At 39.9% G+C, this 20,523-nt stretch overlaps 1 protein-coding gene across 4 annotated transcripts in view; it reads left to right on the top strand.

Annotated features, from left to right (window-relative positions):
• The window catches only part of CDK15 (cyclin dependent kinase 15), a gene marked incomplete at both ends in the record, with an annotated part of 86,375 nt that overhangs the window by 17,338 nt on the left and 48,514 nt on the right, over positions 1-20,523 (top strand). For all 4 annotated transcript variants that reach the window (XM_082630827.1, XM_082630826.1, XM_082630825.1 and 1 more), the window contains 4 exons: positions 6,356-6,450; positions 7,203-7,265; positions 14,879-15,002; positions 16,627-16,747. In XM_082630827.1, coding sequence (XP_082486953.1) covers positions 6,356-6,450; positions 7,203-7,265; positions 14,879-15,002; positions 16,627-16,747 — 403 coding nt within the window. The remainder of the gene's footprint in view (positions 1-6,355; positions 6,451-7,202; positions 7,266-14,878; positions 15,003-16,626; positions 16,748-20,523) is intronic.

Raw genomic sequence — 20,523 nt, 5'->3', positions numbered from 1 at the left:
TAGTTGTGGGGAGACACGAGCTCCATGTCTTCCCATGCTGCCATCCTGACTCTGCCCCCCATAATTATATTTTAAATGTTTATTTTTACAACTAGGAGATAACACTTTCATTTGAATAGGCAAATATTAAAAGGTTTTATATAAGAACAAGTTCCCTAGTTTTATTAACCTATGTATAAATGTCTTAATAATGTGCATTATTTTGAATATCTTTCTATAAAAATAGAAACTTGGTTTAGAAAGAACTTCCAGGACTTTCAGCCTGTTAGCAGAATTAGTGAGGAAGCAATCATAGAACTAATCTTTTGTGAAGGCTAGGCACATGACATAATCTTCCTCCCAATTCAGTCTTTTTTTGAAACTTTACATCAACTCTAGTTGGTAAAGTGTTATTTTTGTCATAGTGATGAAGGAATATGAACTTCAGAGAGGTTAGGTTACACATCTGAGGTCACAGAGCTAGTAATCAGTCATTACTTATTCAAATCCATTCTATTATATTCAAAATATCCTTTCTACTTTATTATGATAAATTTAGAAATCCTTAACTCAAGCATTTTCCTTTTGCAACAGTTAAAATAAAAATAGAAATCTATTTTTATGATACATTTTGTATAAGTGTTAAGCAAAATACAGGAGAGACATGTTAAAGAAAATGCTATACAATATTGTATATTTGTCAATTCTGATTCTTTCATCCACTCTACAGCACTGTAACTGCAAGTCTTTAAGTTAGAAAACTGTTTCAGCTGAGAATCTTTTAATATCATTCTCTAGTAGAAAACATTACAAAGGAACTATTCCCAGTCCATATATGAGAAAACTGAGCCAAAAATAGACAGAGGCACCTCTGCAAGGTCATACAGTGAGGTGGAGGATAGCAATTAGAAGCACTGAGTTGCTGGTTACCACATATAGATTACGATAGGCCTGGTTGTCAAGAAGTCCTCCGTTAAATGCAATCAAATCACATCAGGGACATAACACATTTATATGTGCATAGTTGTATTTTTATAAAACAAAATAATGCCATGTGATTGGGATAACAATTCCAAAGAAGTCAGATGATAACTATTATCTAACATTTGTCTTCATATTTTTCTAAATTTATGTAGGTGATTTCTTGGAATGCATAACTCAGCTCATTGACTTGATTTGTGACACTCAGGCCAGAGAAAACATGGCATCAGGAACTACAAATTCTTTTCAATTCAATGCCCAATGTGGGTTGGGCCTAAGAATTGGCTCCATTATTGACTGCTACATAAATTCATGACAACTGTCTGGTCTTCATTAATTCACAAGCACTTACTGAGCACCACATGCCAGGCGTATGCTAGGTGCTTAAGGAGTTCAGAGCCTAGGAGGGCTTTGACTACCAGGCACTCACTCTATATAGCTGTGCCCCAGGACTTTGAGAATCAGCCTTGTTCTTTGTCATTGTCATCTTTACATTTTCTTCTAAAGTAGAACAGAGAGTAACATCAAACATCCAGACCCATTTCACTTGCAAAGCTTCAATTTTCCTAAAACTTCACTAAACCACAAACCCAATGAAATTAACAAAACAAAGAAATTAAATATTCTCATATCATTGCAAGATGAAAATGATAATTTTTTTCTAAATTATTACTCTCTTACCTATATTAGAATCAGGTTAAATTTCATTAGCTGGAATTTCATTGGTATTTAGTTGGTCATATTAAACACCTTTTGGGACACTTAAAGAAAGAAATACTTTACATTTTTTAAATGAGCTGACTAATGTTTCGTCATAGGTCATTTTTTTCTGATTTTGGGATTATGTTGTTTTCTTCAGGTTTTCTCTTTGGATTTCTGGGTGTTCTCATGATCATACCAAGTTAGTATATGTAAAATTCTTAGACCAGTGCCTGGCATGTGGTAAATGCTCAGTGAGTGTTAGCGATCATCATCATCATCATTATCATTATAAAAGTATTTTAGAAGCACTTAAAGTAATTCTATTATGATTCCATTTGTCTGGAGCTTTAAAGACTCCCTTGTTTATCTTTGTGTCTACTTTGAAGAACAAAAATAAGTATATCTAGACTATGTGAATTATAAAAACAATAATTTGAGAGGAATCAGAATGCTCTGATTTTAGGATTTTTCCTCTTCTCATTTGGCTTTGCATCCCTCAGCTATTTATCCTGTAGAACACACCATACTCTGCTGTGAAGTTTACGAGGTAGCCTTGAAATTAGAAGAAAAGACCTTTCCTTCTTGGGTTTCAGACCCACACATCTGAGGTGTAGGCATCTTAGATATCTCTGCTGGATGGACCAAACAACATACCAATATCATGAGAAAACTGCTTTAAATATCATCTACTCTTTCACATAAATTCCCTATTATTACTCGTCAAAAGTCACAGTTTCTGTATAAGTATTTCAATGGTTCTGGGGTGTTAAAAAAAAAAAGCAGTAGTAGACATGCCATAATACACCCGACATTTATAACTAAAATAAACATGGAATAAAAGCATCTTCAACAGAAATACTCTATGCCAACCAATAGTATGTATAGAAATATTAGGTAAGTAGTGACCACTAATTCAATAGCAAATATTTACTGAGTGCTTATAATATCCCAGACATTGTTGTAGCCACTGCCAATACAGCAATAAGCAAAAGAGACAAAAGTGCCTGCTCTCATTGGAGTTTATATTCTGAAAGGTGGAGGCAGACAACAAACAGATAATATGTCAGGGGTGATAAGTGCTCTGGAGAAGGATACAGCAGGGCACAGGGATAGAGGACACCTGAGGGTGGGGCAGGGGCAGGGGCTTGGACTTATATATATAATATGAGCGGAGACCTGAAGGAAGTGAGGGAAGAAGCATGCTGAGCTGAGACAAGAAGGTTACTGGCAGGGACAAGGGCAAGTGTAAGACCTGGGGTGTAAATGTGTTTGGAAGCATCCAAGGAACAGCCTTGGATGTCCACAGTGGCCAGAGCCAAGTGAATGAGGATGGAGTGAGGAGAGGAGGGCAGGGCAGTACCAAGGGTGGACAGGCGTTGTACGTCCCTTCCGTCTCACTCTGAGTGAGATGAGACACCACGGGAAGGTTTGGAGCCAGGAGGACATGTCCTGACTTCCATTTGAGAAGGGTCACAGTGGCTGGGTTCTGTGGAGAAGAGACTGTCGGAAGGAAGGGAGGAAGCAGGGAGACTAGTTAGGAGACATTTGCAGTGATTTGGCCCCACATGATGGTGGCCTGGCCCTGGATGGCAGCAGAGGAGTCGGTAAGAAGGGAGGAACTCTGGACGTGTTTTGAAGGCATCGCCAGAAGTTCTGCTGATGGACTGGATGAGGGTGTGAGAAGGAGTTGAGAGGAGCACTTACTGGAGTGGGGAATCCTCATCATATGGATGAATGGCTTCAAAAGATGTCTGAAAAATTGTGAAGATAAGACGAATAATGCAAATGTAAGAGAACAACAGAGAAATGCAAAAGTGACACTTTTGCTACTCCTATAAAACAAATTATCGAGAAAACTATATGAAATAAAGATTTATACCCAATGTTGTCATTAGCAGTGAGCCTCATCCTAAGTCGATATTGTTCCTTGAGCTTTTTACCAAATGACAGTGTGAGGTCATTGTGATTAACAAAACATACCATCATGGTTAAAAATAAGCATCAGGAGTTTTAGTAATATCATATTTAAGCAAGACTAAAATTGTATTAAAATAAAATTAAAATGTCAATAATATTCTTAGCCATTTCAGCTTTATCATATCCTTTTAAAATCTAATTTGGGGGCTTCCCTGGTGGCGCAGTGGTTGAGAGTCTGCCTGCCGATGCAGGGGACACGGGTTCGTGCCCCGGTCCGGGAAGATCCCACATGCCGTGGAGCGGCTGGGCCCGTGAGCCATGGCCGCTGAGCCTGTGCGTCCGGAGCCTGTGCTCTGCAATGGGAGAGGCCACAACAGTGAGAGGCCCGCGTACCGCAAAAACAAACAAACAAAAATCTAATTTGGTATGTGCTTTGTAGTGTGTGTGTATGTGTGTGTGTAGAGAAAGAGAGATGAGAGAGAGGGAGGGCAGGAGGGGGAGAGAGAGAAGTTCATGAACGTAATTTATAAATAAAAATATAAGCATTCTCAACCAATTGTCTGAAGTCAGTGTTGTAAGTATGGATGGTGTTGAAAACTCTAGCAGAAACATGACATAAACAAAATTTTAAGATGTTAATCTGGGAATGGAGGTTTAGTGAGGTTCAAATTGATAGGGAGGCTTAGAAGCTGATGGCTGGGATATTCTAATTTGCAACAGGGGTGACACTTTATATTTATGCATGGGATCTGATTCCATCCACATGTCAACCCTGTGAAGTCAGGTCAGGAAAGGCATTATCTCCTTTTCACAGGGAGTGAATGGAGACTTGGGTTGGGATTCTTTCCTGAGCTCGCTTGGGTAGAAAGTGACAAGGCCAGGATTCACATTAGGCCCGTGGCTCTACAGTCAGTTCTCTGTTAAGACACCCAGTAAATATATTTGAAAACATTAAGTGCTTACTCTTGGCTGAGCGTTGTACTAGGTAATGTGGCAGCATCCGAAAGAGAGGGAAAGTTGCTCCATTTCCACGTAGTCTTTGGTCTGGGACTAGGGACAGTAAACAGATGCCTGTGAGACAATTTACTACGTTTACAAAGCAATGTACTTGTGAAAGTGAAATAATAAATTTAGCTCATAAGAATTCAGGGGGGAAAAACTATAAGTTAGAACATTAGTCATTCAAGCAGAGTAGGGTTAGCAGGTGCAGTAGGGCTCCTATGATGGTAAGGTTCCCAGCTCAAACCGAGGTAAAGAAGGAAATTCACTGGCTCACAGATCTGATAACTACAGTCTTGCAGGGTGCAAAGGACGTCACCAGGAATCTGGCCATCACCCAACACTGTTTTTCTCTGCCTTAGGTTTAGTCCCAGGCATTGGTAATCTGGCCACAGCAGCTCCCGGTTAAATCCTACAAACTCAGCCCTTACAGTGGAAAAGAAAGCATGTCTTTCCTAATGGCATAAGCAAAGTTAAAGCTCTCTTAAGTCTTGGATTTTGTGCCTGTCTCTGAACCAATCACTGTGGCTGGGGGGATGTTGTGCTCTGATTGGCCAGACCTAGGTCACATGCCCAATCTTAGGTAGGGGTGGTATCAGCCCCATCAGAATAGCATGGGCTGAGTAGGGAGAGGGTTGGTTCCCCAGAGTAAAATAGAGATGTCCCCACTAGAAAGGAGAATGGCTGCCAGGACATAAAACAACAGGATGATTACAACAGGATAAGATTCCTGAAGGAAGTAATTGTAAAAATTTGAGTATTTGAGTTAGTCTGTTTTTAATCTTATGGAATTCTGGGAGAGAGTAGGTGGAAGAGATTCATGATATGCAGGCAGACCCTGCAGAACATTGATTTGAGTTTTTACACTTCACTTTTCCTTTCCTTTAAGTCTTAAAGACATCATTTCTTCATGCAGGGATGCCCTGAGCTTAGACTCACCATCTCCTTATTGTGCCTTTCCTGGTCTCCACCCTCCTGAAGGTCTTCCTGTCTCTGGAGCCCCCAGAGTCAACCTTTCAAACCCTCTCCCAGCCACTCACTGGCCTTTTGTGGTGACTTCTCCCCTTTAGAGCTGCCTTTAGTGACCTAATAATAACCTGTTATCGAAGATGCAGAGACAGTCCTCACCCCTTGCCACTCATCCGGGCTCCCCAAGTTTGGCCCTCTCCTCTTTTTAAGTGTGAATTTCCTCCTTTCCACAAGTTTTCAATTCTCCCATTAAGAAATCCCATCCACTCTCTATATTATGATTCAGCAATCCTTCATCCCATGTTCTTATCCCTGCCTTCCATCAGTCTTATCTACAGGCCCTGCTGACCCCCTGTGGGACTTTGAATTTTAGAGAATGGTCACATGTTGCAAAGTCCTGCTCTAGAAGGCACAGCACTCCTTTTCCTGCTCCTCCAATGGCCTTTATCTCTCCAGGCTTCCTCTCCTGTAGCTCTGAAGCAGAGATGATAAGCTTCCCAGAGGAAGGCATTTGCAAAGCGCTCTGAGTGCTTTGATGAAATTGATTGGGTAAATGGAAACATATTTTTTGCAACTGCTTTAGCCTGTAAGAAAAATAAGTTATGTAAATGCAATGATTCACCATTTAATAAATAATGAAGATTGTTTTATAGCTTTAAATATTATTTCACAACAAGAGATTTTTTTCCAACATTAAAAAACCAGAATGGTTGATTTGAAATGTTTAAAAAATAAATACTGCTTGATATTTTTAAAGCAGTACTTTCATGATCAATGATTGAATTAAAATTTTGTTTAATTTTTCTAGCTTCTCTGCTGAAGGGTTTGAAACATGCCAATATTGTGCTGCTCCATGACATTATCCACACCAAAGAGACACTGACATTCGTTTTTGAATACATGGTGAGTTGCCCCAGCATTTTATAAAGCATAAGGGAAAATCCTGGTGCTTGTATAATGAATCTGTTAATATTTTATGGCATGATAAAACTTTCATTACAATGTGGAAAGTGTCATGGAACTTTTCATTATTGTGATTAGTGGAGCCTGTTGTTCTTATGCTCATTCTTTAGTCCTGCTCCTTTACCTGCTATATTTGCTGCCTTTTCCCCCCCTCACCAGCAATAATAAACACTTTGAGTTTGCCTCCTAAATAAAACTTTTGCACTTATTTTTTTAATCTATTTTATTCACTATCTGAGCAGAACCCAACATTTTTTCATCAACAATAAAGACATAAACCACAAGGTTTTAAAAAATTGTATACAAGTTTACTAAAGAATACCTCATTTTGTATTTCTGAAAGAAAAAACTGTTCAAATATTAGCAGAAAGGAATCATAAGGCATGTGTACCTGACTTGCCTCCAAGGACACTGAAGAGTACAAAATCCCCATGTCATTGTGTTCAGGGGAAGTCATTTAAAATGAGCCTCTCTTGTGCCGAGAAACAGGCTTCCTTCTAAGAGCAGCCAGTTAGGAAGGCACACTGTGTTTGACTTTAACAGTGGTGTCTCAGAAAACCTGGTTGTGTACCTTTTGCACCTTATTCTCAAAAATTCTGAACTTTGTAATACCTTTGAGAGTCAAGTCTGTGGTCTGCTTTGTGACACTGACCGAGCACTGCTAATGTCACTCTCTCCACCATTTTGTGTAGCACACAGACCTGGCTCAGTATATGTCTCAGCATCCAGGAGGGCTTCATCCTCACAATGTCAGGGTGAGTACTTTGAGGCTCGGGACTCTCCTCTGGCTTGCCCACAGCAGAAGAATCTTGAAACAGACTGCCATCACAAACTGAAGTTCCATGATACTAATAAGAAGATGGATATCACTGATATTTTAGGAGAAAGTAAAAAAAAAAACAAAAAAGATTTGCCTCAAGATATGGAGCAATGTCTGGCTGTTTTCTGGGCAGCCTAACCCTGTCAGTCATTGTCAGCATGCAAATATGTCTTTAGAAGTATAAACCAATGAAAAAGAATTGCATTACAAGAAAAAATGTGAAGTTAGGCCATCATAAAATAAATACTTTCTTCATAGCAGACTACTGTGGTCTGTGATAAAGTTTGTGTTGTACCTATAGTTCCCCACTACAACTAGCAAACAAAGTACCTTTGTTGGATCTTTATCAGTTATCCTTTTGCCTGTTCTATCAGATCCGATTATACGTGGGACCAACTTCCATTTTTCCAGTCATTGGAATAGAAATAATAATAAACTCTTAACTAGCTGTAATTCTACATCTGTTATAAATTTTAGAAAGCATTTGTATTTCATACTTTTCATTCCCTAAGGTTTTATTGGCATTAATTAATTGATTGGCCCTTAACATAACCATATGAGATTTGTATATGATGTACTCATTCATTTAACTAATATTTATGTGTTTATTAATTCATTCATTCAAGAAATATTTATTGACTACTTAGTGCCATGTTAAATCCTGAGGTTTCAATAATGAATAAGTTGTGTTTCTTATTTTCAATGAGCTAAAGCCCAGTAGGATATATGGACTTAAATAGGTAGTGAGAAGCAAAGTTATAAGGGCTATGACCATGTTAACTAGGAATACTATGAGGACTCATAGTAAGGGGACCTAATCCAGTCGTGGAGGCAAGGGGGAAAGGAAGGTTTGAAGACAGGGGTTTGAAAAGAGTGAAAACATTTAAAAATAGTTAGAGGAAAATGAAATAGAAAACTAACTAGGGAAACCAAGAAGGAATGTCTAGTAGTGTGTTAAGGACGCTGGTGAGGATGAAACCCATTAAATTATTTGCATGATCATGAGATATCTTTCTTTGTTTTCTTTCTTTCTTTCTTTCCTTCCTTCTTTCTTTCTCTCTCTCTCTCTCCCTCCCTCCCTCCCTCTTTCTTTCTTTCGTTCTTTCTTTCTCTCTCTCTGGCAGTGCTTAGCAGTTCAAATAGAGGAGCAGAGAAAGTAGATAGTTGGATTGATTGAGAACTGGGGCTTTGCCAGACATGTGAGAGGAAAAGACAAGTGGGCAAGATATTTGGCGATTGTCAAGACAGAGGTTAAAGGGATGGTCAGAGGCTTCTAAACTGAGTCCAATCTGAGGGAAGGAAGTGAAGATAGGCAGGTTGCTGATAGCTAGGGAGAGGGCAGAAGAGTCAAGGGACTAGAGGTTTGATTAAATAGAAGAACAGTTGTAGGAAGAGTAACTGTGAGAAAGATAGAACATTTTCAGGGTTGAGTGACTCTTATTCCAAGCACTGTGCTAAGTGCTTAGCAAAATAGAAAGACATAGAAAATATGATTCCTCAAGGGACATAGAGCCAAAAACAGGAGATAAGACATACACACCAATACTATTACAGGACATTGGTGAATAACACCAAGTAAGAAATAAGACCTAATGTTGTAGACATGCAAAGAAGTAAAAGATATCTTCTCATTTTAAGAGGTTTTAATAAGCCAGAACTTTAAAGTTGAACTGCATTTCAAGAGGCTGGAATAGGGGAAGATGTTAGAGGAAGAAGGAATGTTTTCAGCAAAGGTACAGAGCAGGGAAGTAGAGGATGCATTCAAGGAAGAGGACCCCAGAGCCATAGACTGTTAGTGTTGAAGGGACCACAGTGTTTTTCACTCTTCAGGCTCTGACCCACTAGTGGGCTGTGAACTCAGTTGGTGATTAGCAACCAGCATTTAAAAAAATGAAATGGAATGGATAAGAAAAGAATAGAAAATATTATAGTATATTACATTTAGTAAGAATAAGTATTATTTTGTGCAACTTTTTTTCCATTTGAAGTTGTGCTTCTATCTATGTATGAATGTGAAAACTGGAAACATATATATTTCTTACTGGGGGATGCAATAAAAAAAAAAGCCTTAAAAACACTGGGTTGGTCTAACTTTCTTTTTCTGCAGAATTAGAATCCAAGGTTTGAAAGGACAAATGTTTTGCCTGAAATTGTAGAACCAGCTTTTGCCATTGCTAAAAAGGATTCTTGGTTAAGATTCTTTTCTACCAGTGCCATACTGCGTCTCTGGTCCTGTTGGCCTGAAATAGAGACTATCTTAGTGAAATGGAGTATATTAGTCCAGAGAAATAGATTGGGTAGGTGGCTGAGAGCCTTACTTTCTAAGATGTGGACTTTATTCCTTAGACAGTAGAGTCATTAAAGGGGTTTGATTGAAAAAGAATGACACGATCAGAAGGAAATTTATGTAATTGTGGTCTGTGGGATAGATTAAAGAGAGGAGACTGGAGTCAGGGATTCCAGTTAAGAGTTTATTGATGTGGGCTAGCCTAGTGCTTCTCAAGCTTCAGTGAGCAGATGAATGACCTGGGGATCTGATTCAGTTAGTCTAGGGTGAAGCCTGAGCTTTGCATTTCTAGCATACTCCAAGGTGATACAGATGCTGCTGGCTGAGGACCAAACTTTGAGTAACAAATTTCTAGGTAAGAAGTGATAAATTATGATAGTGAAGGTACAAATAGAAAGGAATGTGAAAAACAAAAACAAGAGTTCAGCCAAGACATGGTGACTAACTGGGCTTGTGGAGGGAAAGGATGAGGTCAAACATGACTGATTTGGGGTATGATTTACCTGGAGAATTATAGCTCTATTAACAGAAATAAAAGAAGTCGACTTAGAGAGAAGGCAGAAGAGTCCTGTTTTAGACATGATGAGCTTCTCGTTGAGGTGGGATAGCCAAAGGAAATGAGCAGCAGGCAACTGAAGAGGAGATTGGTTCTCAGGAGGAAGGTGTATGCTAGAGATGTAGATCTGAGGGTAATTGATGCATGGAGTTTGTAGTTAAAGACGAGAGAGTGGATAGTCAAAAGAGCAAACACAAAGAGAAAAGAACTGATGGTAGAACTTTTGCTTTTGGGGGTGAGAAGAGGAACAGGACAGCAAGGGGCAGAGGGAAGCAGCTTTTAGGAATATAGAAGATCCAGAAAAATGCATTTTTATGGAGGTCAAGGCAAGAGACAGTTTCAAGGAGGGCATGGTTGAGAGTGTCACAAAGTTGAAAATCATATTTGATAACAAGGACTTTGTGGGTTTGTGAGGGATACACTAATAAATAGAGGAATTTATTAGGGGTATATGGAAGCACAAAGGAAGAAGTTATCCAATCAAAGCAGATAGGGCTAGGGATGAGTTCCCCACAGTAGAGGCAGCAGTGAAAATGCTGGGATGCCAGGGAGGGTATGGTATATTCCAAGAACTGAAGATAACTCAAGAGTTAAGGCTGGATTAGAATGAACAGAGTTGAGGGTGGTTAGAGCTGAGACTTGAAAGGTAAGTAGGAGCCAGAGCATGAAGGGCCCAGCTATGTCATGCTATTCCATATGAGGAACCATTCAATCATTTTAATAGGAGGTGATAAATTCAGATTTCCTTTTTGTAGAGCTCACTCTGATGACACTGTGGTGAATAGATTGGAAGGTGAGCAATACGGATTTTTTTGGAATGTTATAGTCCCCTGACCTCACTCTCCCCTTGTTTTTTTTTTCTCTACTCCCACCCCATACTCTCATTTCCTCCAGTCATTCTCTAAATGCTGGTGTCCATTAGGGTTCCAACCGTGACAGTGAGGCTAATGAGGACAACAGTGGTGCAGATGTGAATTGATGGTGGAGGAAACTGGATATATGTGCAATTAATTACTTAGCCAGAATGAATGGGAGATGGAAGAATCAGCAATCCTTTTTCTAACTTTAAGTAATTAGATGGATGATAGTGCCATTCACTGAAACAGAGAAATGGGAAAATAGATTTTGGAGGGATACAGTGAGTTAAGTTTTGGCATACTGAGCTTGAGGTGATTATGGGATGTCCAGGTGAACTTCAGACTATAGGGGTCTAACAGTTCAAGAAAGAGATCTGAGGTGGAGCTGAAGACTTTTAAATAATCAGAATACAGCTGTTAATTGAAGCAAGGTTAGTGGATAAGGTGGCTAAGGGAGCATGTAAGGTGATAATAGAAGGTCAAGGATGGAACCCTAAGGAATATGAATATATTAGACATTAGTAGAGAAAGTGGAACCTATAAAAAGAACAGTCAGAGAAGTAGGAGAAAAATTAAGAGATTGTGTTACCAAAGTGGGGAGAGAGCTTCAGGAAGGAAGATGGTCAACAAAGCCAGATGCTGCAAAGAGAAGGAGTGAAAGGTATCCATTGGATTTTCGTAGCAAAAGACATTGGTGACCACAGTAAAAACATTATGAATAAAGTGATCGTAGCAGAAGCCATTTTGTAGGGGGATGAATTTCACATTTCAGAGGAAAAGCAATTCCATATGATGGCAAGGCCCAGTGTGTGACCGTGGAGAGTGAGGGGCTGGAGTGTGTTGGAGAAGCAGACCGTCGGAGTGTGGAGGGTGACTGGACATGTTCACATGGGCACTGATGTTAGGGAAGCAACAGCTGGGATCCGGGTGCCCAAGTCTTGAGTGAATGATGGAGAATGGTAGGGAGTCGTGTGGATGACAGTGAGAAGAGAGATAGAGGAAGATGTGGCTCAATGGCATGAAAGTCCAAACAACAAGGGTTTTTACTTGAGGGTGGAGAAGCAATGGTTTTGAAGTGGTATTGGGAAGTCACCCAGTACCCCACCTCGCAGTAATCAAAGGTATGAGCAAGTTGTAGAAGAACTAACATCCACTTGAGAATGCTGTAGGGAAGCAGTGAACTCAAGGTCTAATTTAAGCCAAAGGAGACAGAAGGAAATTCATCAGAGGGTGGGTTTTAGGAAGTTTTAAAACCAGGATTGAGGAGTGAAAAGTGAACAATGAAAAGATTTGGGGGAGAGAGGGACGATGGATGCTGGGTTAAATGAGAGGAAGCAGAGAGCGGTATGGAGATGAGCTTTAGGGAAGAAAAAGGAATAGTCAGAGAGGCTTATATTTTTAGTGACCACAGAAGACAGGATGGGAATCATAGTGAGATTAGCCTGTGTCAGATTTCTAATAGAACAAATCCCAGGAATTCCCTCGTGAGTGGAAGGACTCAGGCTTCCCTGGAAGAGTTGGCTGAGTGATCTGATTGTGTTTTTGCGGGAGTCCTAGCCCAGATGGTACTAGCCCAATGGAATTATTTTGTTCCCAAGAGCCTCATTGTGTTGGAAACAGGACTAACCCCTGGGCTATGGGAAACCCCTCTGGAAAGAGTCACGATCTGGATGGTGACTGAGAAAACACCATCAGATTGGGTCGTATTGCTGGTGAAGTTTTGGCAGTGGGAAAGGAGAAATACAGGCTGTAAGGGATTAAAGAATAAGTGGGTGGTGAGGTCACTCAGCACACACTGCAGTTTTGACAAGTGTGGCTATGAAATCTCATACCTTAAGACTGCAGTGTTTTGCCATTTACAAATGCTTGTAGACATGCGGAGCCAGGGAGGAAAGGAGCTAAAGAGCAAGAAGGTGAGCGGCGGGCGTGTGACTCATCAGTGAGATGGTCTATGCTTGGGACGTGAAAGGGGTTTCAGGCTGGCCCACTGTGAAGCTCTGTCTCTGACTCAGCTAGCCAATTCTCTCCTTCCCTGTCGGGTTTTAATTTTCTAACTTTTCTCTGGTTTCTCAGGATGGCGTCATGGTGTCAGGTAGGTCTGAATTTGAGACCTGGCCCTGACTCTTTTTAGACGTGTTTTGAATGTTTCCCTGAGCCCTACTTTTCTTATATATAAATCGAGGACGAGCCTATCTTCCTCACAGGGTTGTTTTGAGGATTCCAAAGGGTCCTGGGTATTCAGTACATGTTCTTTTCCCTCCCTTCCCTCTGTCTCTGTTCCTTGCTGGTCACCATCTCTCTGTCTTCTGTCTCTCACGTGTCTTCATCTGTCTTCATCTCCCTCTTTCCTTACTACTATCACGTTGAAAAACATATTTTTAAGCACCTACTATGGCATCTTATCTTTTACCTGGAATTTAAGTTGGTCCTTTGTATTGTCTTTTCCACGAACATGTATGTTTATAACCGATCGGAGGGTTGAAATGTTGTTATGGGACTTTTGTGCTTTGGCAGCTGAGTGATGTGATAAACGGTAAAATGAATAATACAGTGTGTGTGTTTGAAGCACCAGGAAGAGAAAGAATTGGGATGAGAAAGACTCATAGAACCAGCGAACATTTGAAGTAGGAGCCTCAAGAAAATGTTAACATTCTTAAACGGCTTGGGGACCCTGATATGGGAACAGCATAGAGCCCATGCAGCCACAGCTGTGCAGTGGGAGGTAAACTCCCCAGGATCCTGCTTTGGTCAGACCATGGCACCCATCAACTTGATTCCAATGTGTCCAAGTCATTGCTAGGTCATTGCAGGTTCAAGCATCTCTGAAGTTCCTAGTTTCCAAGATGTGATGAAAAAAGTGGATTTATCCGCATGGTTCTGCATCTACTATTTTGCCTGTGTCCCAGGATTACTGGGGCTGGCCTTTTCTTTTCAAAACTGCCAGAACATGTTCTCAGTTGGCATAGGTCTTTGTAAACACTAATGTTGGTGTTTGAATTCTCAGTTGCCAGTGGCACTGGAAAATAGCAAAAGACACTTGGAATACTAGCATTCTTATTTTTTTTTTTCCTTAAGCTTGTGTTTTGATGGGAACCTAATAATGTCTTTCATTTCTGTGCCTTGTAACCACAAGCAACATTTTAAAATTTAGGCCTAGAATGTATTTTTCATTTTGTTTCCCCCCCCACCCCCTTTTTTCTTCTCTATACTATTTATTCCTTATTCTCTTTTGATTTTTTTTTTGGTCTAATTTATTTTGGTATCTTTTCCCTCTGAATCTCTACTGTATATTTCCCTTGTTTTCACTTTGAACTTAATACTTTAAAAATTCATTTAAAAAGATAATGGTTCCTTTATTTCCTAATACCATCTAAGGATATATTTCCCAGTCTGGTCTCCCTGTGTTCTGTTTTTAAAAGGGTTTTATATCAGAGAGCCTGGAAAACTTAAGCAGTTGTAAATGTTAGAATATCATTTCCAGGTCAACTTTGATCTTATATGCCAAGTTCATCAGTGGGAAAAAAATTAAATCTTTCACATCTAAATCAATAACTAGTGTTCCAACGGAAACTTCAAAGTTTCGCTTTAGATTTTTAAGGAAGGGTAATTCCTTCAGTATCAAAGAAATGAGATGTCAGGAAAAACCAGAATCCCTTTGTTTAGGACATGGTCTACTTACTTGACTTTCCTTGTCCTTTTTTTCCTGTTCGAATGCAAAATCTTCATTTTTTTTTGGTCTCTCAAGAGACCCTTTTACTATATTCTTTCAGAAGACTGTTTTTGATTTGGAGGAGAAATCAACACATAGTGGCTCAAATCCGCTTAGATAAGGTGTTCATTCCTTCCAGCTTTTCATGTTTCAACTTTTGCGGGGCCTGGCGTACCTCCACCACCAACACGTTCTCCACAGGGACCTGAAACCTCAGAACTTACTCATCAGTCACCTGGGAGAGCTCAAACTGGCTGATTTTGGTAAGTCGCCTCCCGAGTCTCTTCCTGGGCTATGAACAATGATGCTTTTGTGTGCACATGTTTAAAGCATCAACTAGGGCTGGCTTTTGAAAAGTGGGAACCGGGGAACATGATGCTTTGTCAGGATTTCAAACAACCATATAGGAAGATTGAGGCAAGAAATAGGACGAGATTGGTAACTTCTTAGGGTTCCATCAAGCCTCAGTCTAATCAGATCCTAAAGCTTGGTTACCTCTACTACCTCACTGCCAGTTTTGATGTAAAGACTTTTGTAGAGTGACCGTACTTGGTAGGTTTCCCTAAACCTAGGTGGAGGTACAAATTCCATCAGACTAGATCAAAGTTATCCCAGGATGACAGGATAAGGAGGTTAAGCCCAGATTGTAGGATGGACTCCTGCTGGAATGGAGGCTCCATCCATGGAGCAGGACACCTGTTCCTGCTCACCTATGTATCCATATAGGTGGGACTGTATGGGTACCTGAGGCTTTTATTCTCATCAAAGTGATGCAGATTTCCCCTGAGTATCACTGTGTCTTTCCATTTTAGCACGTATCACAGTTTATAATTTTACATATATACACACATATATACTTCTGTGATGATTTTGTCTCCTCCACTAGACTATAAGCATTATGAGGGCAGCCTGGATCCGTTTTTACTTATCATTATATCCCTAGTGCCTGGCACCGTAGCAGGTGCTCAATGAATTTTTGTTGAAAACCTGGTTCTGAGTAAGCTGAGGAGCCACTCTTCTCTGTTTGGCAGATGTCAAATGATGCAACTATGGCTGCAGTAAGCCTTTAACAGACATTCATTTATCCAATTCCCCACAGCAGTGAACTCATCTATTCAGGGTGTTTTCTAGCTATAGATCATGTGATCCAGTGAGATAAATAACTAACTGATGAAAGTACTCTCATGTTTGTAGAGGAGTACTTGAGAATGATCCAGCTAAGGTCCTGCCAAATAAGTAATGTGGATCAACAGCCCTCACCCTGTATCTACTAAACTGGGGATTCCTGGACTGCAGAAATGGAGGGTGGCCCTAGTAGTAGTGAATCGATTTTCCATTGCTGTTACAGAGAGCCCAAATTACAGAGGTGTATACGTGCTCGAAGCTTCACATTCTCTCATGTAACAGTCTGACCTAAGCAGTCGGAGCTCTGTAGTGGCTCCATGGTGTATTGGTCCACTCTCCTTCTTTCATGAGGCCCCACCACCCCTAGGTATTGCCCCACGGCCTATTTCAAGATGGCAGCCACTTCCGCCTCACTACAGCCTGGAGGAAGGAGAAAAGAGACCAACACTTAACCCCTGCATGAAGTTCGCACATCACTTCTATTCATATCAGATAGGCAAAAATTTAGTTGCCTTGCTACACTTAGCTGCCAGGAAGCCCATATCTAGCTGCAAAGTAGGCCAAATTTTGAGAAATTCATTTGATGAAGAGGTACGCAAGAATCAAGATAGTTGAGTAGCTCTATTAAAAGCACCAAAGTTTGTGTATTATTTTTTAAATGTTGTTTACTCTGCCAATTATACTCTCCTTGGCAGACTGTATCACTGTGGCTCTCCAGAAAGTCTCAGGACAGTGAGTTCTGTGCTTTCCCCCTTTGGTCAGGTCTTGCTCGGGCCAAGTCCATTCCCAGCCAGACATACTCTTCAGAAGTTGTGACTCTCTGGTACCGCCCTCCTGATGCCTTGCTGGGAGCCACTGAATATTCCTCTGAACTGGACATATGGTAAGAGCTAGTGCCAAGAAAATGTGAGTCATCCTACCCGTGAAGGTTGTTTTATTACCTGTATTACATTTTAGATAATCATTTTAATAATGACAATCACATTTGTATACAGAAATAGAAAGTACTTTCAAATACATATCTCATTTGATTTTTACAATGCCCCTCCTTCTAGCTCTTCTCTTCAATCCTTTGTCATCTCCCTTGTCCTCAGGGAAACATACATACACTCCCAAACCACAGATACACACACACACACACACACACACACACACACACACCCCTGTCTGCACATGCCCAAACACCGTTCAGAGCCTGGTGAAAAAACCATAAATACCAAGACTCGGTAGACCTGATTTTCATGCCAATATTTCTAATCAGTTACTCTGGATTACATTATCTTCAAAAAAGCCATGTATCTTCTTTGTTTTTAAAATAAGGGTAATAAACTCTCCCCATGAGGGGTTAAAGGGGACTGTAGTGCAAATGTAAGAACCAGATAGATGCTATCAAGTAGAGCCACACTGTTGTAGAGGTTCTTGGATTAACCGGGTGCAGTGGTGAGAATGGGCTCTCAGCCACTCATCATCCTAGAGCAGTGGTGTTATGTAATCTGGCTCTGATCCCTGGAAATATCCCAGTCATTTGTGTGGTAAATTTGCAGTCACAGCCACCTCCTCAAAGGTAACAAAATGTATGGGCTTCCTTCAACTCCTTAGATGGTCTTATATAAACAGAAGGCCCTGTTTTTAAAAAAAAAAAAAAAAAAAACCACTAAAAGGCTAAACTAAGCTTTTGAATTTCCCAAAGAATTGAGAAAAGTTGAAGAGAATTTCCTCCAGTGTGTCTGGAGTCATTGATTTCCTGATACCCAGTCGCACTTCTTGAAATAACACCTGCTAGTCAAAACCCCCCTGAAACTGTCAGCTCTCACTGCTCTGCACTGTCACTTCAAAGGCCTTCAGCAGGCTCTGGCTTTCTCAGCTCTTAATGATCACTTCCTAGTTGTGCTTCACAGACAGTGAAACTTCTTCTCGTCACTTTTAAACTTTGTTTTATTATAGAACATTTAAAACATTCAAAATATATAAATATGCACATCAGTGATTCTTAACCAGGATCAATTTTGCTTCCCAGGGCCCATTCAGTGTTTGGAGACATTTATTGTCACAGCTGGGTGGTGGTGGGTTGCTCCTGGCATCTAGTCGGTAGAGGCCAAGGATGCTACTAAGTATCTTATAATGCACAGGACCGCCCCCTATGACAAAGATGTATCCAGCCCAAAATGTCAATTGTGTCAAGATTGAGAAAACTGATGTAGATTAAAAGCATAGTAAAGTGAACTCCACGAGCCCACTACCTGATGTAACAACCAGAAACATCATCAGTACTGTCACATCCACTCGTGTCCCTTTCCCATCAGCCTGCCCCTCCACCAGAGGGGTTTCTACCCTGAATTTTTTTTTTCTTGTTGTCATTCCCTTACCCTTTTTAAAAATAATATTTTTTACATTTTTATGTATTTTTAAAATATTTTATTTTACTTGCTTTTGAGTTTTTATAAAAATGATATTACATTGTTTTTAGTCTTCTGTGACTTGGTTTTTTTTTTTAACTCAATGTGTTTCTAAGGTTCATCTCTGTTGATCTATGTGGCTATACTTTATTTTCTGTTGATGAACATTTCAGTTATTTAGTTTGCCTTTTGTTTTATTTCTTTTTGCTATTTTGAATATACTTGGTACTTATATTTAAGGATATGTCTAGAGCACTTACTTAAGTGTAGATTTGCTGTGTCACGGGGTATATGAATGTTCAACTTCATGAAACAGTGTCAGATTGTTCTCCAAGTGGTTGTAACAACTTATGCACCAGCAGTGTATCATAGTCCCTTATCCACATCTGCACGAACTTCATAAGATCAGATTTCTTAATTTTTGCTAAGTTAGTGGGTAGAATGGTAGCATGTTGTGATCAAATTTGCATTTCCTTAATTACTAATGAGGTTGGATGTCTTTTCATGGATTATTTGCCATTTGTGGTTTTTCTCCTATGAAATACCTCTGTGTGTCTTTTGTTTATTTTCTTTTGGTCTCTATGTCTCTGTCTGTCTCTCCTTTTCTCTCCCTTCCTCCCTTTCTTTCTTTATTAATTTATAGGAGTTCTTATACTCTGGATACTAATCTTTTATCAGTTATGAGTGCTACAAGCAGGCTCCCCAGTTCATGGCTTATGTTTTCATATCTTTATGTTGTCTTTTTAAACAAAATTTCTTAATTTTAATACTGCTGACTTTATCAGTCTTTTCCTTTATGGTTAGCCCTTTTATTTCTTGTTTAAAAAATCCTTCCCTCCTTGAGGTCAAAATGATATCCAATACAATCTTTTTTTTTTTTTTTGCGGTACACGGGCCTCTCACTGTTGTGGCCTCTCCCATTGCAGAGCACAGGTTCCGGACGCACAGGCTCAGCGGCCATGGCTCACGGGCCCAGCCGCTCCGCAGCATGTGGGATCCTCCTGACCCGGGGCACGAACCCGTGTCCCCTGCATCGGCAGGCAGACTCTCAACCACTGCGCCACCAGGGAAGCCCCCAATACATTCTTTTAAAAGTTGTAAAATTTTTCCTTTCACTTTAAATACTTAATACATTGGAAATTGACTTTTTCTATGCTAACCCAGTGGTCTCACCCTAATTTCTTCAGCAATCTGCATGCCAAATCTCTCATATATCAGGTTTCTATAAATGCATAGGTCTGTTTTGAGCTCTCTACTCTGTTCTACTGGGGTCAATTTATCTGTCCCTGTACCAACATCCTACTGTATTAATTTCTATACCATTATAATAATACTTGATATCTGCTAGGACAAGTCTCACCACTTACTTCATCTTCTTCCTCAGGAGTATCTTGCCTATTTTTCCCCTTTGATTCTCCATATAAATTTTACACTCAGTCTTTCAAGTTTCATGAAAAACCCTAGTGGGATTTTCATTGGAATTGCATTGAAATTATAGAACACTTTGAGGATAATTAACACCTTTGTAATATCCTCTTTCAATTTTTAAACATGGTATAATTCTCCATCTGTTTAGCTCATTTTTAATGCCGTTTAGTAAAGTTTTATAATTTCCTCTCTAAGCTCTTACATATCTAGAGCAAAGGTCCTTCCTTGTAAGTCTGTTTCTGTTGTTTATTGTTTCTTTTGGTTCTTGCACATGGTATCTTTTTTCCATGCGTGTTTTGTTGTTTTTGACAATGATATGCTAAGTATCCTTGGAATTTTATTTGTGGGATTTTTTTTTTTTGAGGGCTCAGATGAAGTGTGGTCTCTCAGAGAGGATTCACATTTGATTCTTCTAGGTACATTTTTTTAAAAAAGAAATATATTATTGTATTTTACGTAAGTGTTGGTCTGCTACTCAGATATTGCTTTCATAATGCCATTCCCTACTGAAAAGAATTAGGCCTTTTTGGAGAAGTAGCCAATACTGAGGCTGGGTCAGGGAAAGTATAAGATGAGCTAGGAACATCTTGTTAAGCCAGAACATTTTTTAACAAAGTGATCAAAAAATGATGCGAATATGTAAAAAGATGTGGGAAGCAGCTTGAAGAGACTCCCACTGGCCAAAGCTGGTACCTTCTGAGCATCCTAATAGTGAGAGTAATGTAATGTATTCTACCACTGAATAACATAAGAATACATAAGTCCATACTGAAGGTAGATAGATAGATGGATGGATGGATGGATGGATGGATGGATCAATAGATAGATAGGAAGG

Source organism: Mesoplodon mirus (assembly GCF_964341445.2).
Source record: "Mesoplodon mirus genome assembly, chromosome: 8".
In the NCBI taxonomy this organism is placed as follows: domain Eukaryota; kingdom Metazoa; phylum Chordata; class Mammalia; order Artiodactyla; family Ziphiidae; genus Mesoplodon; species Mesoplodon mirus.
This window is presented reverse-complemented; position numbering and strand designations above follow the sequence as displayed.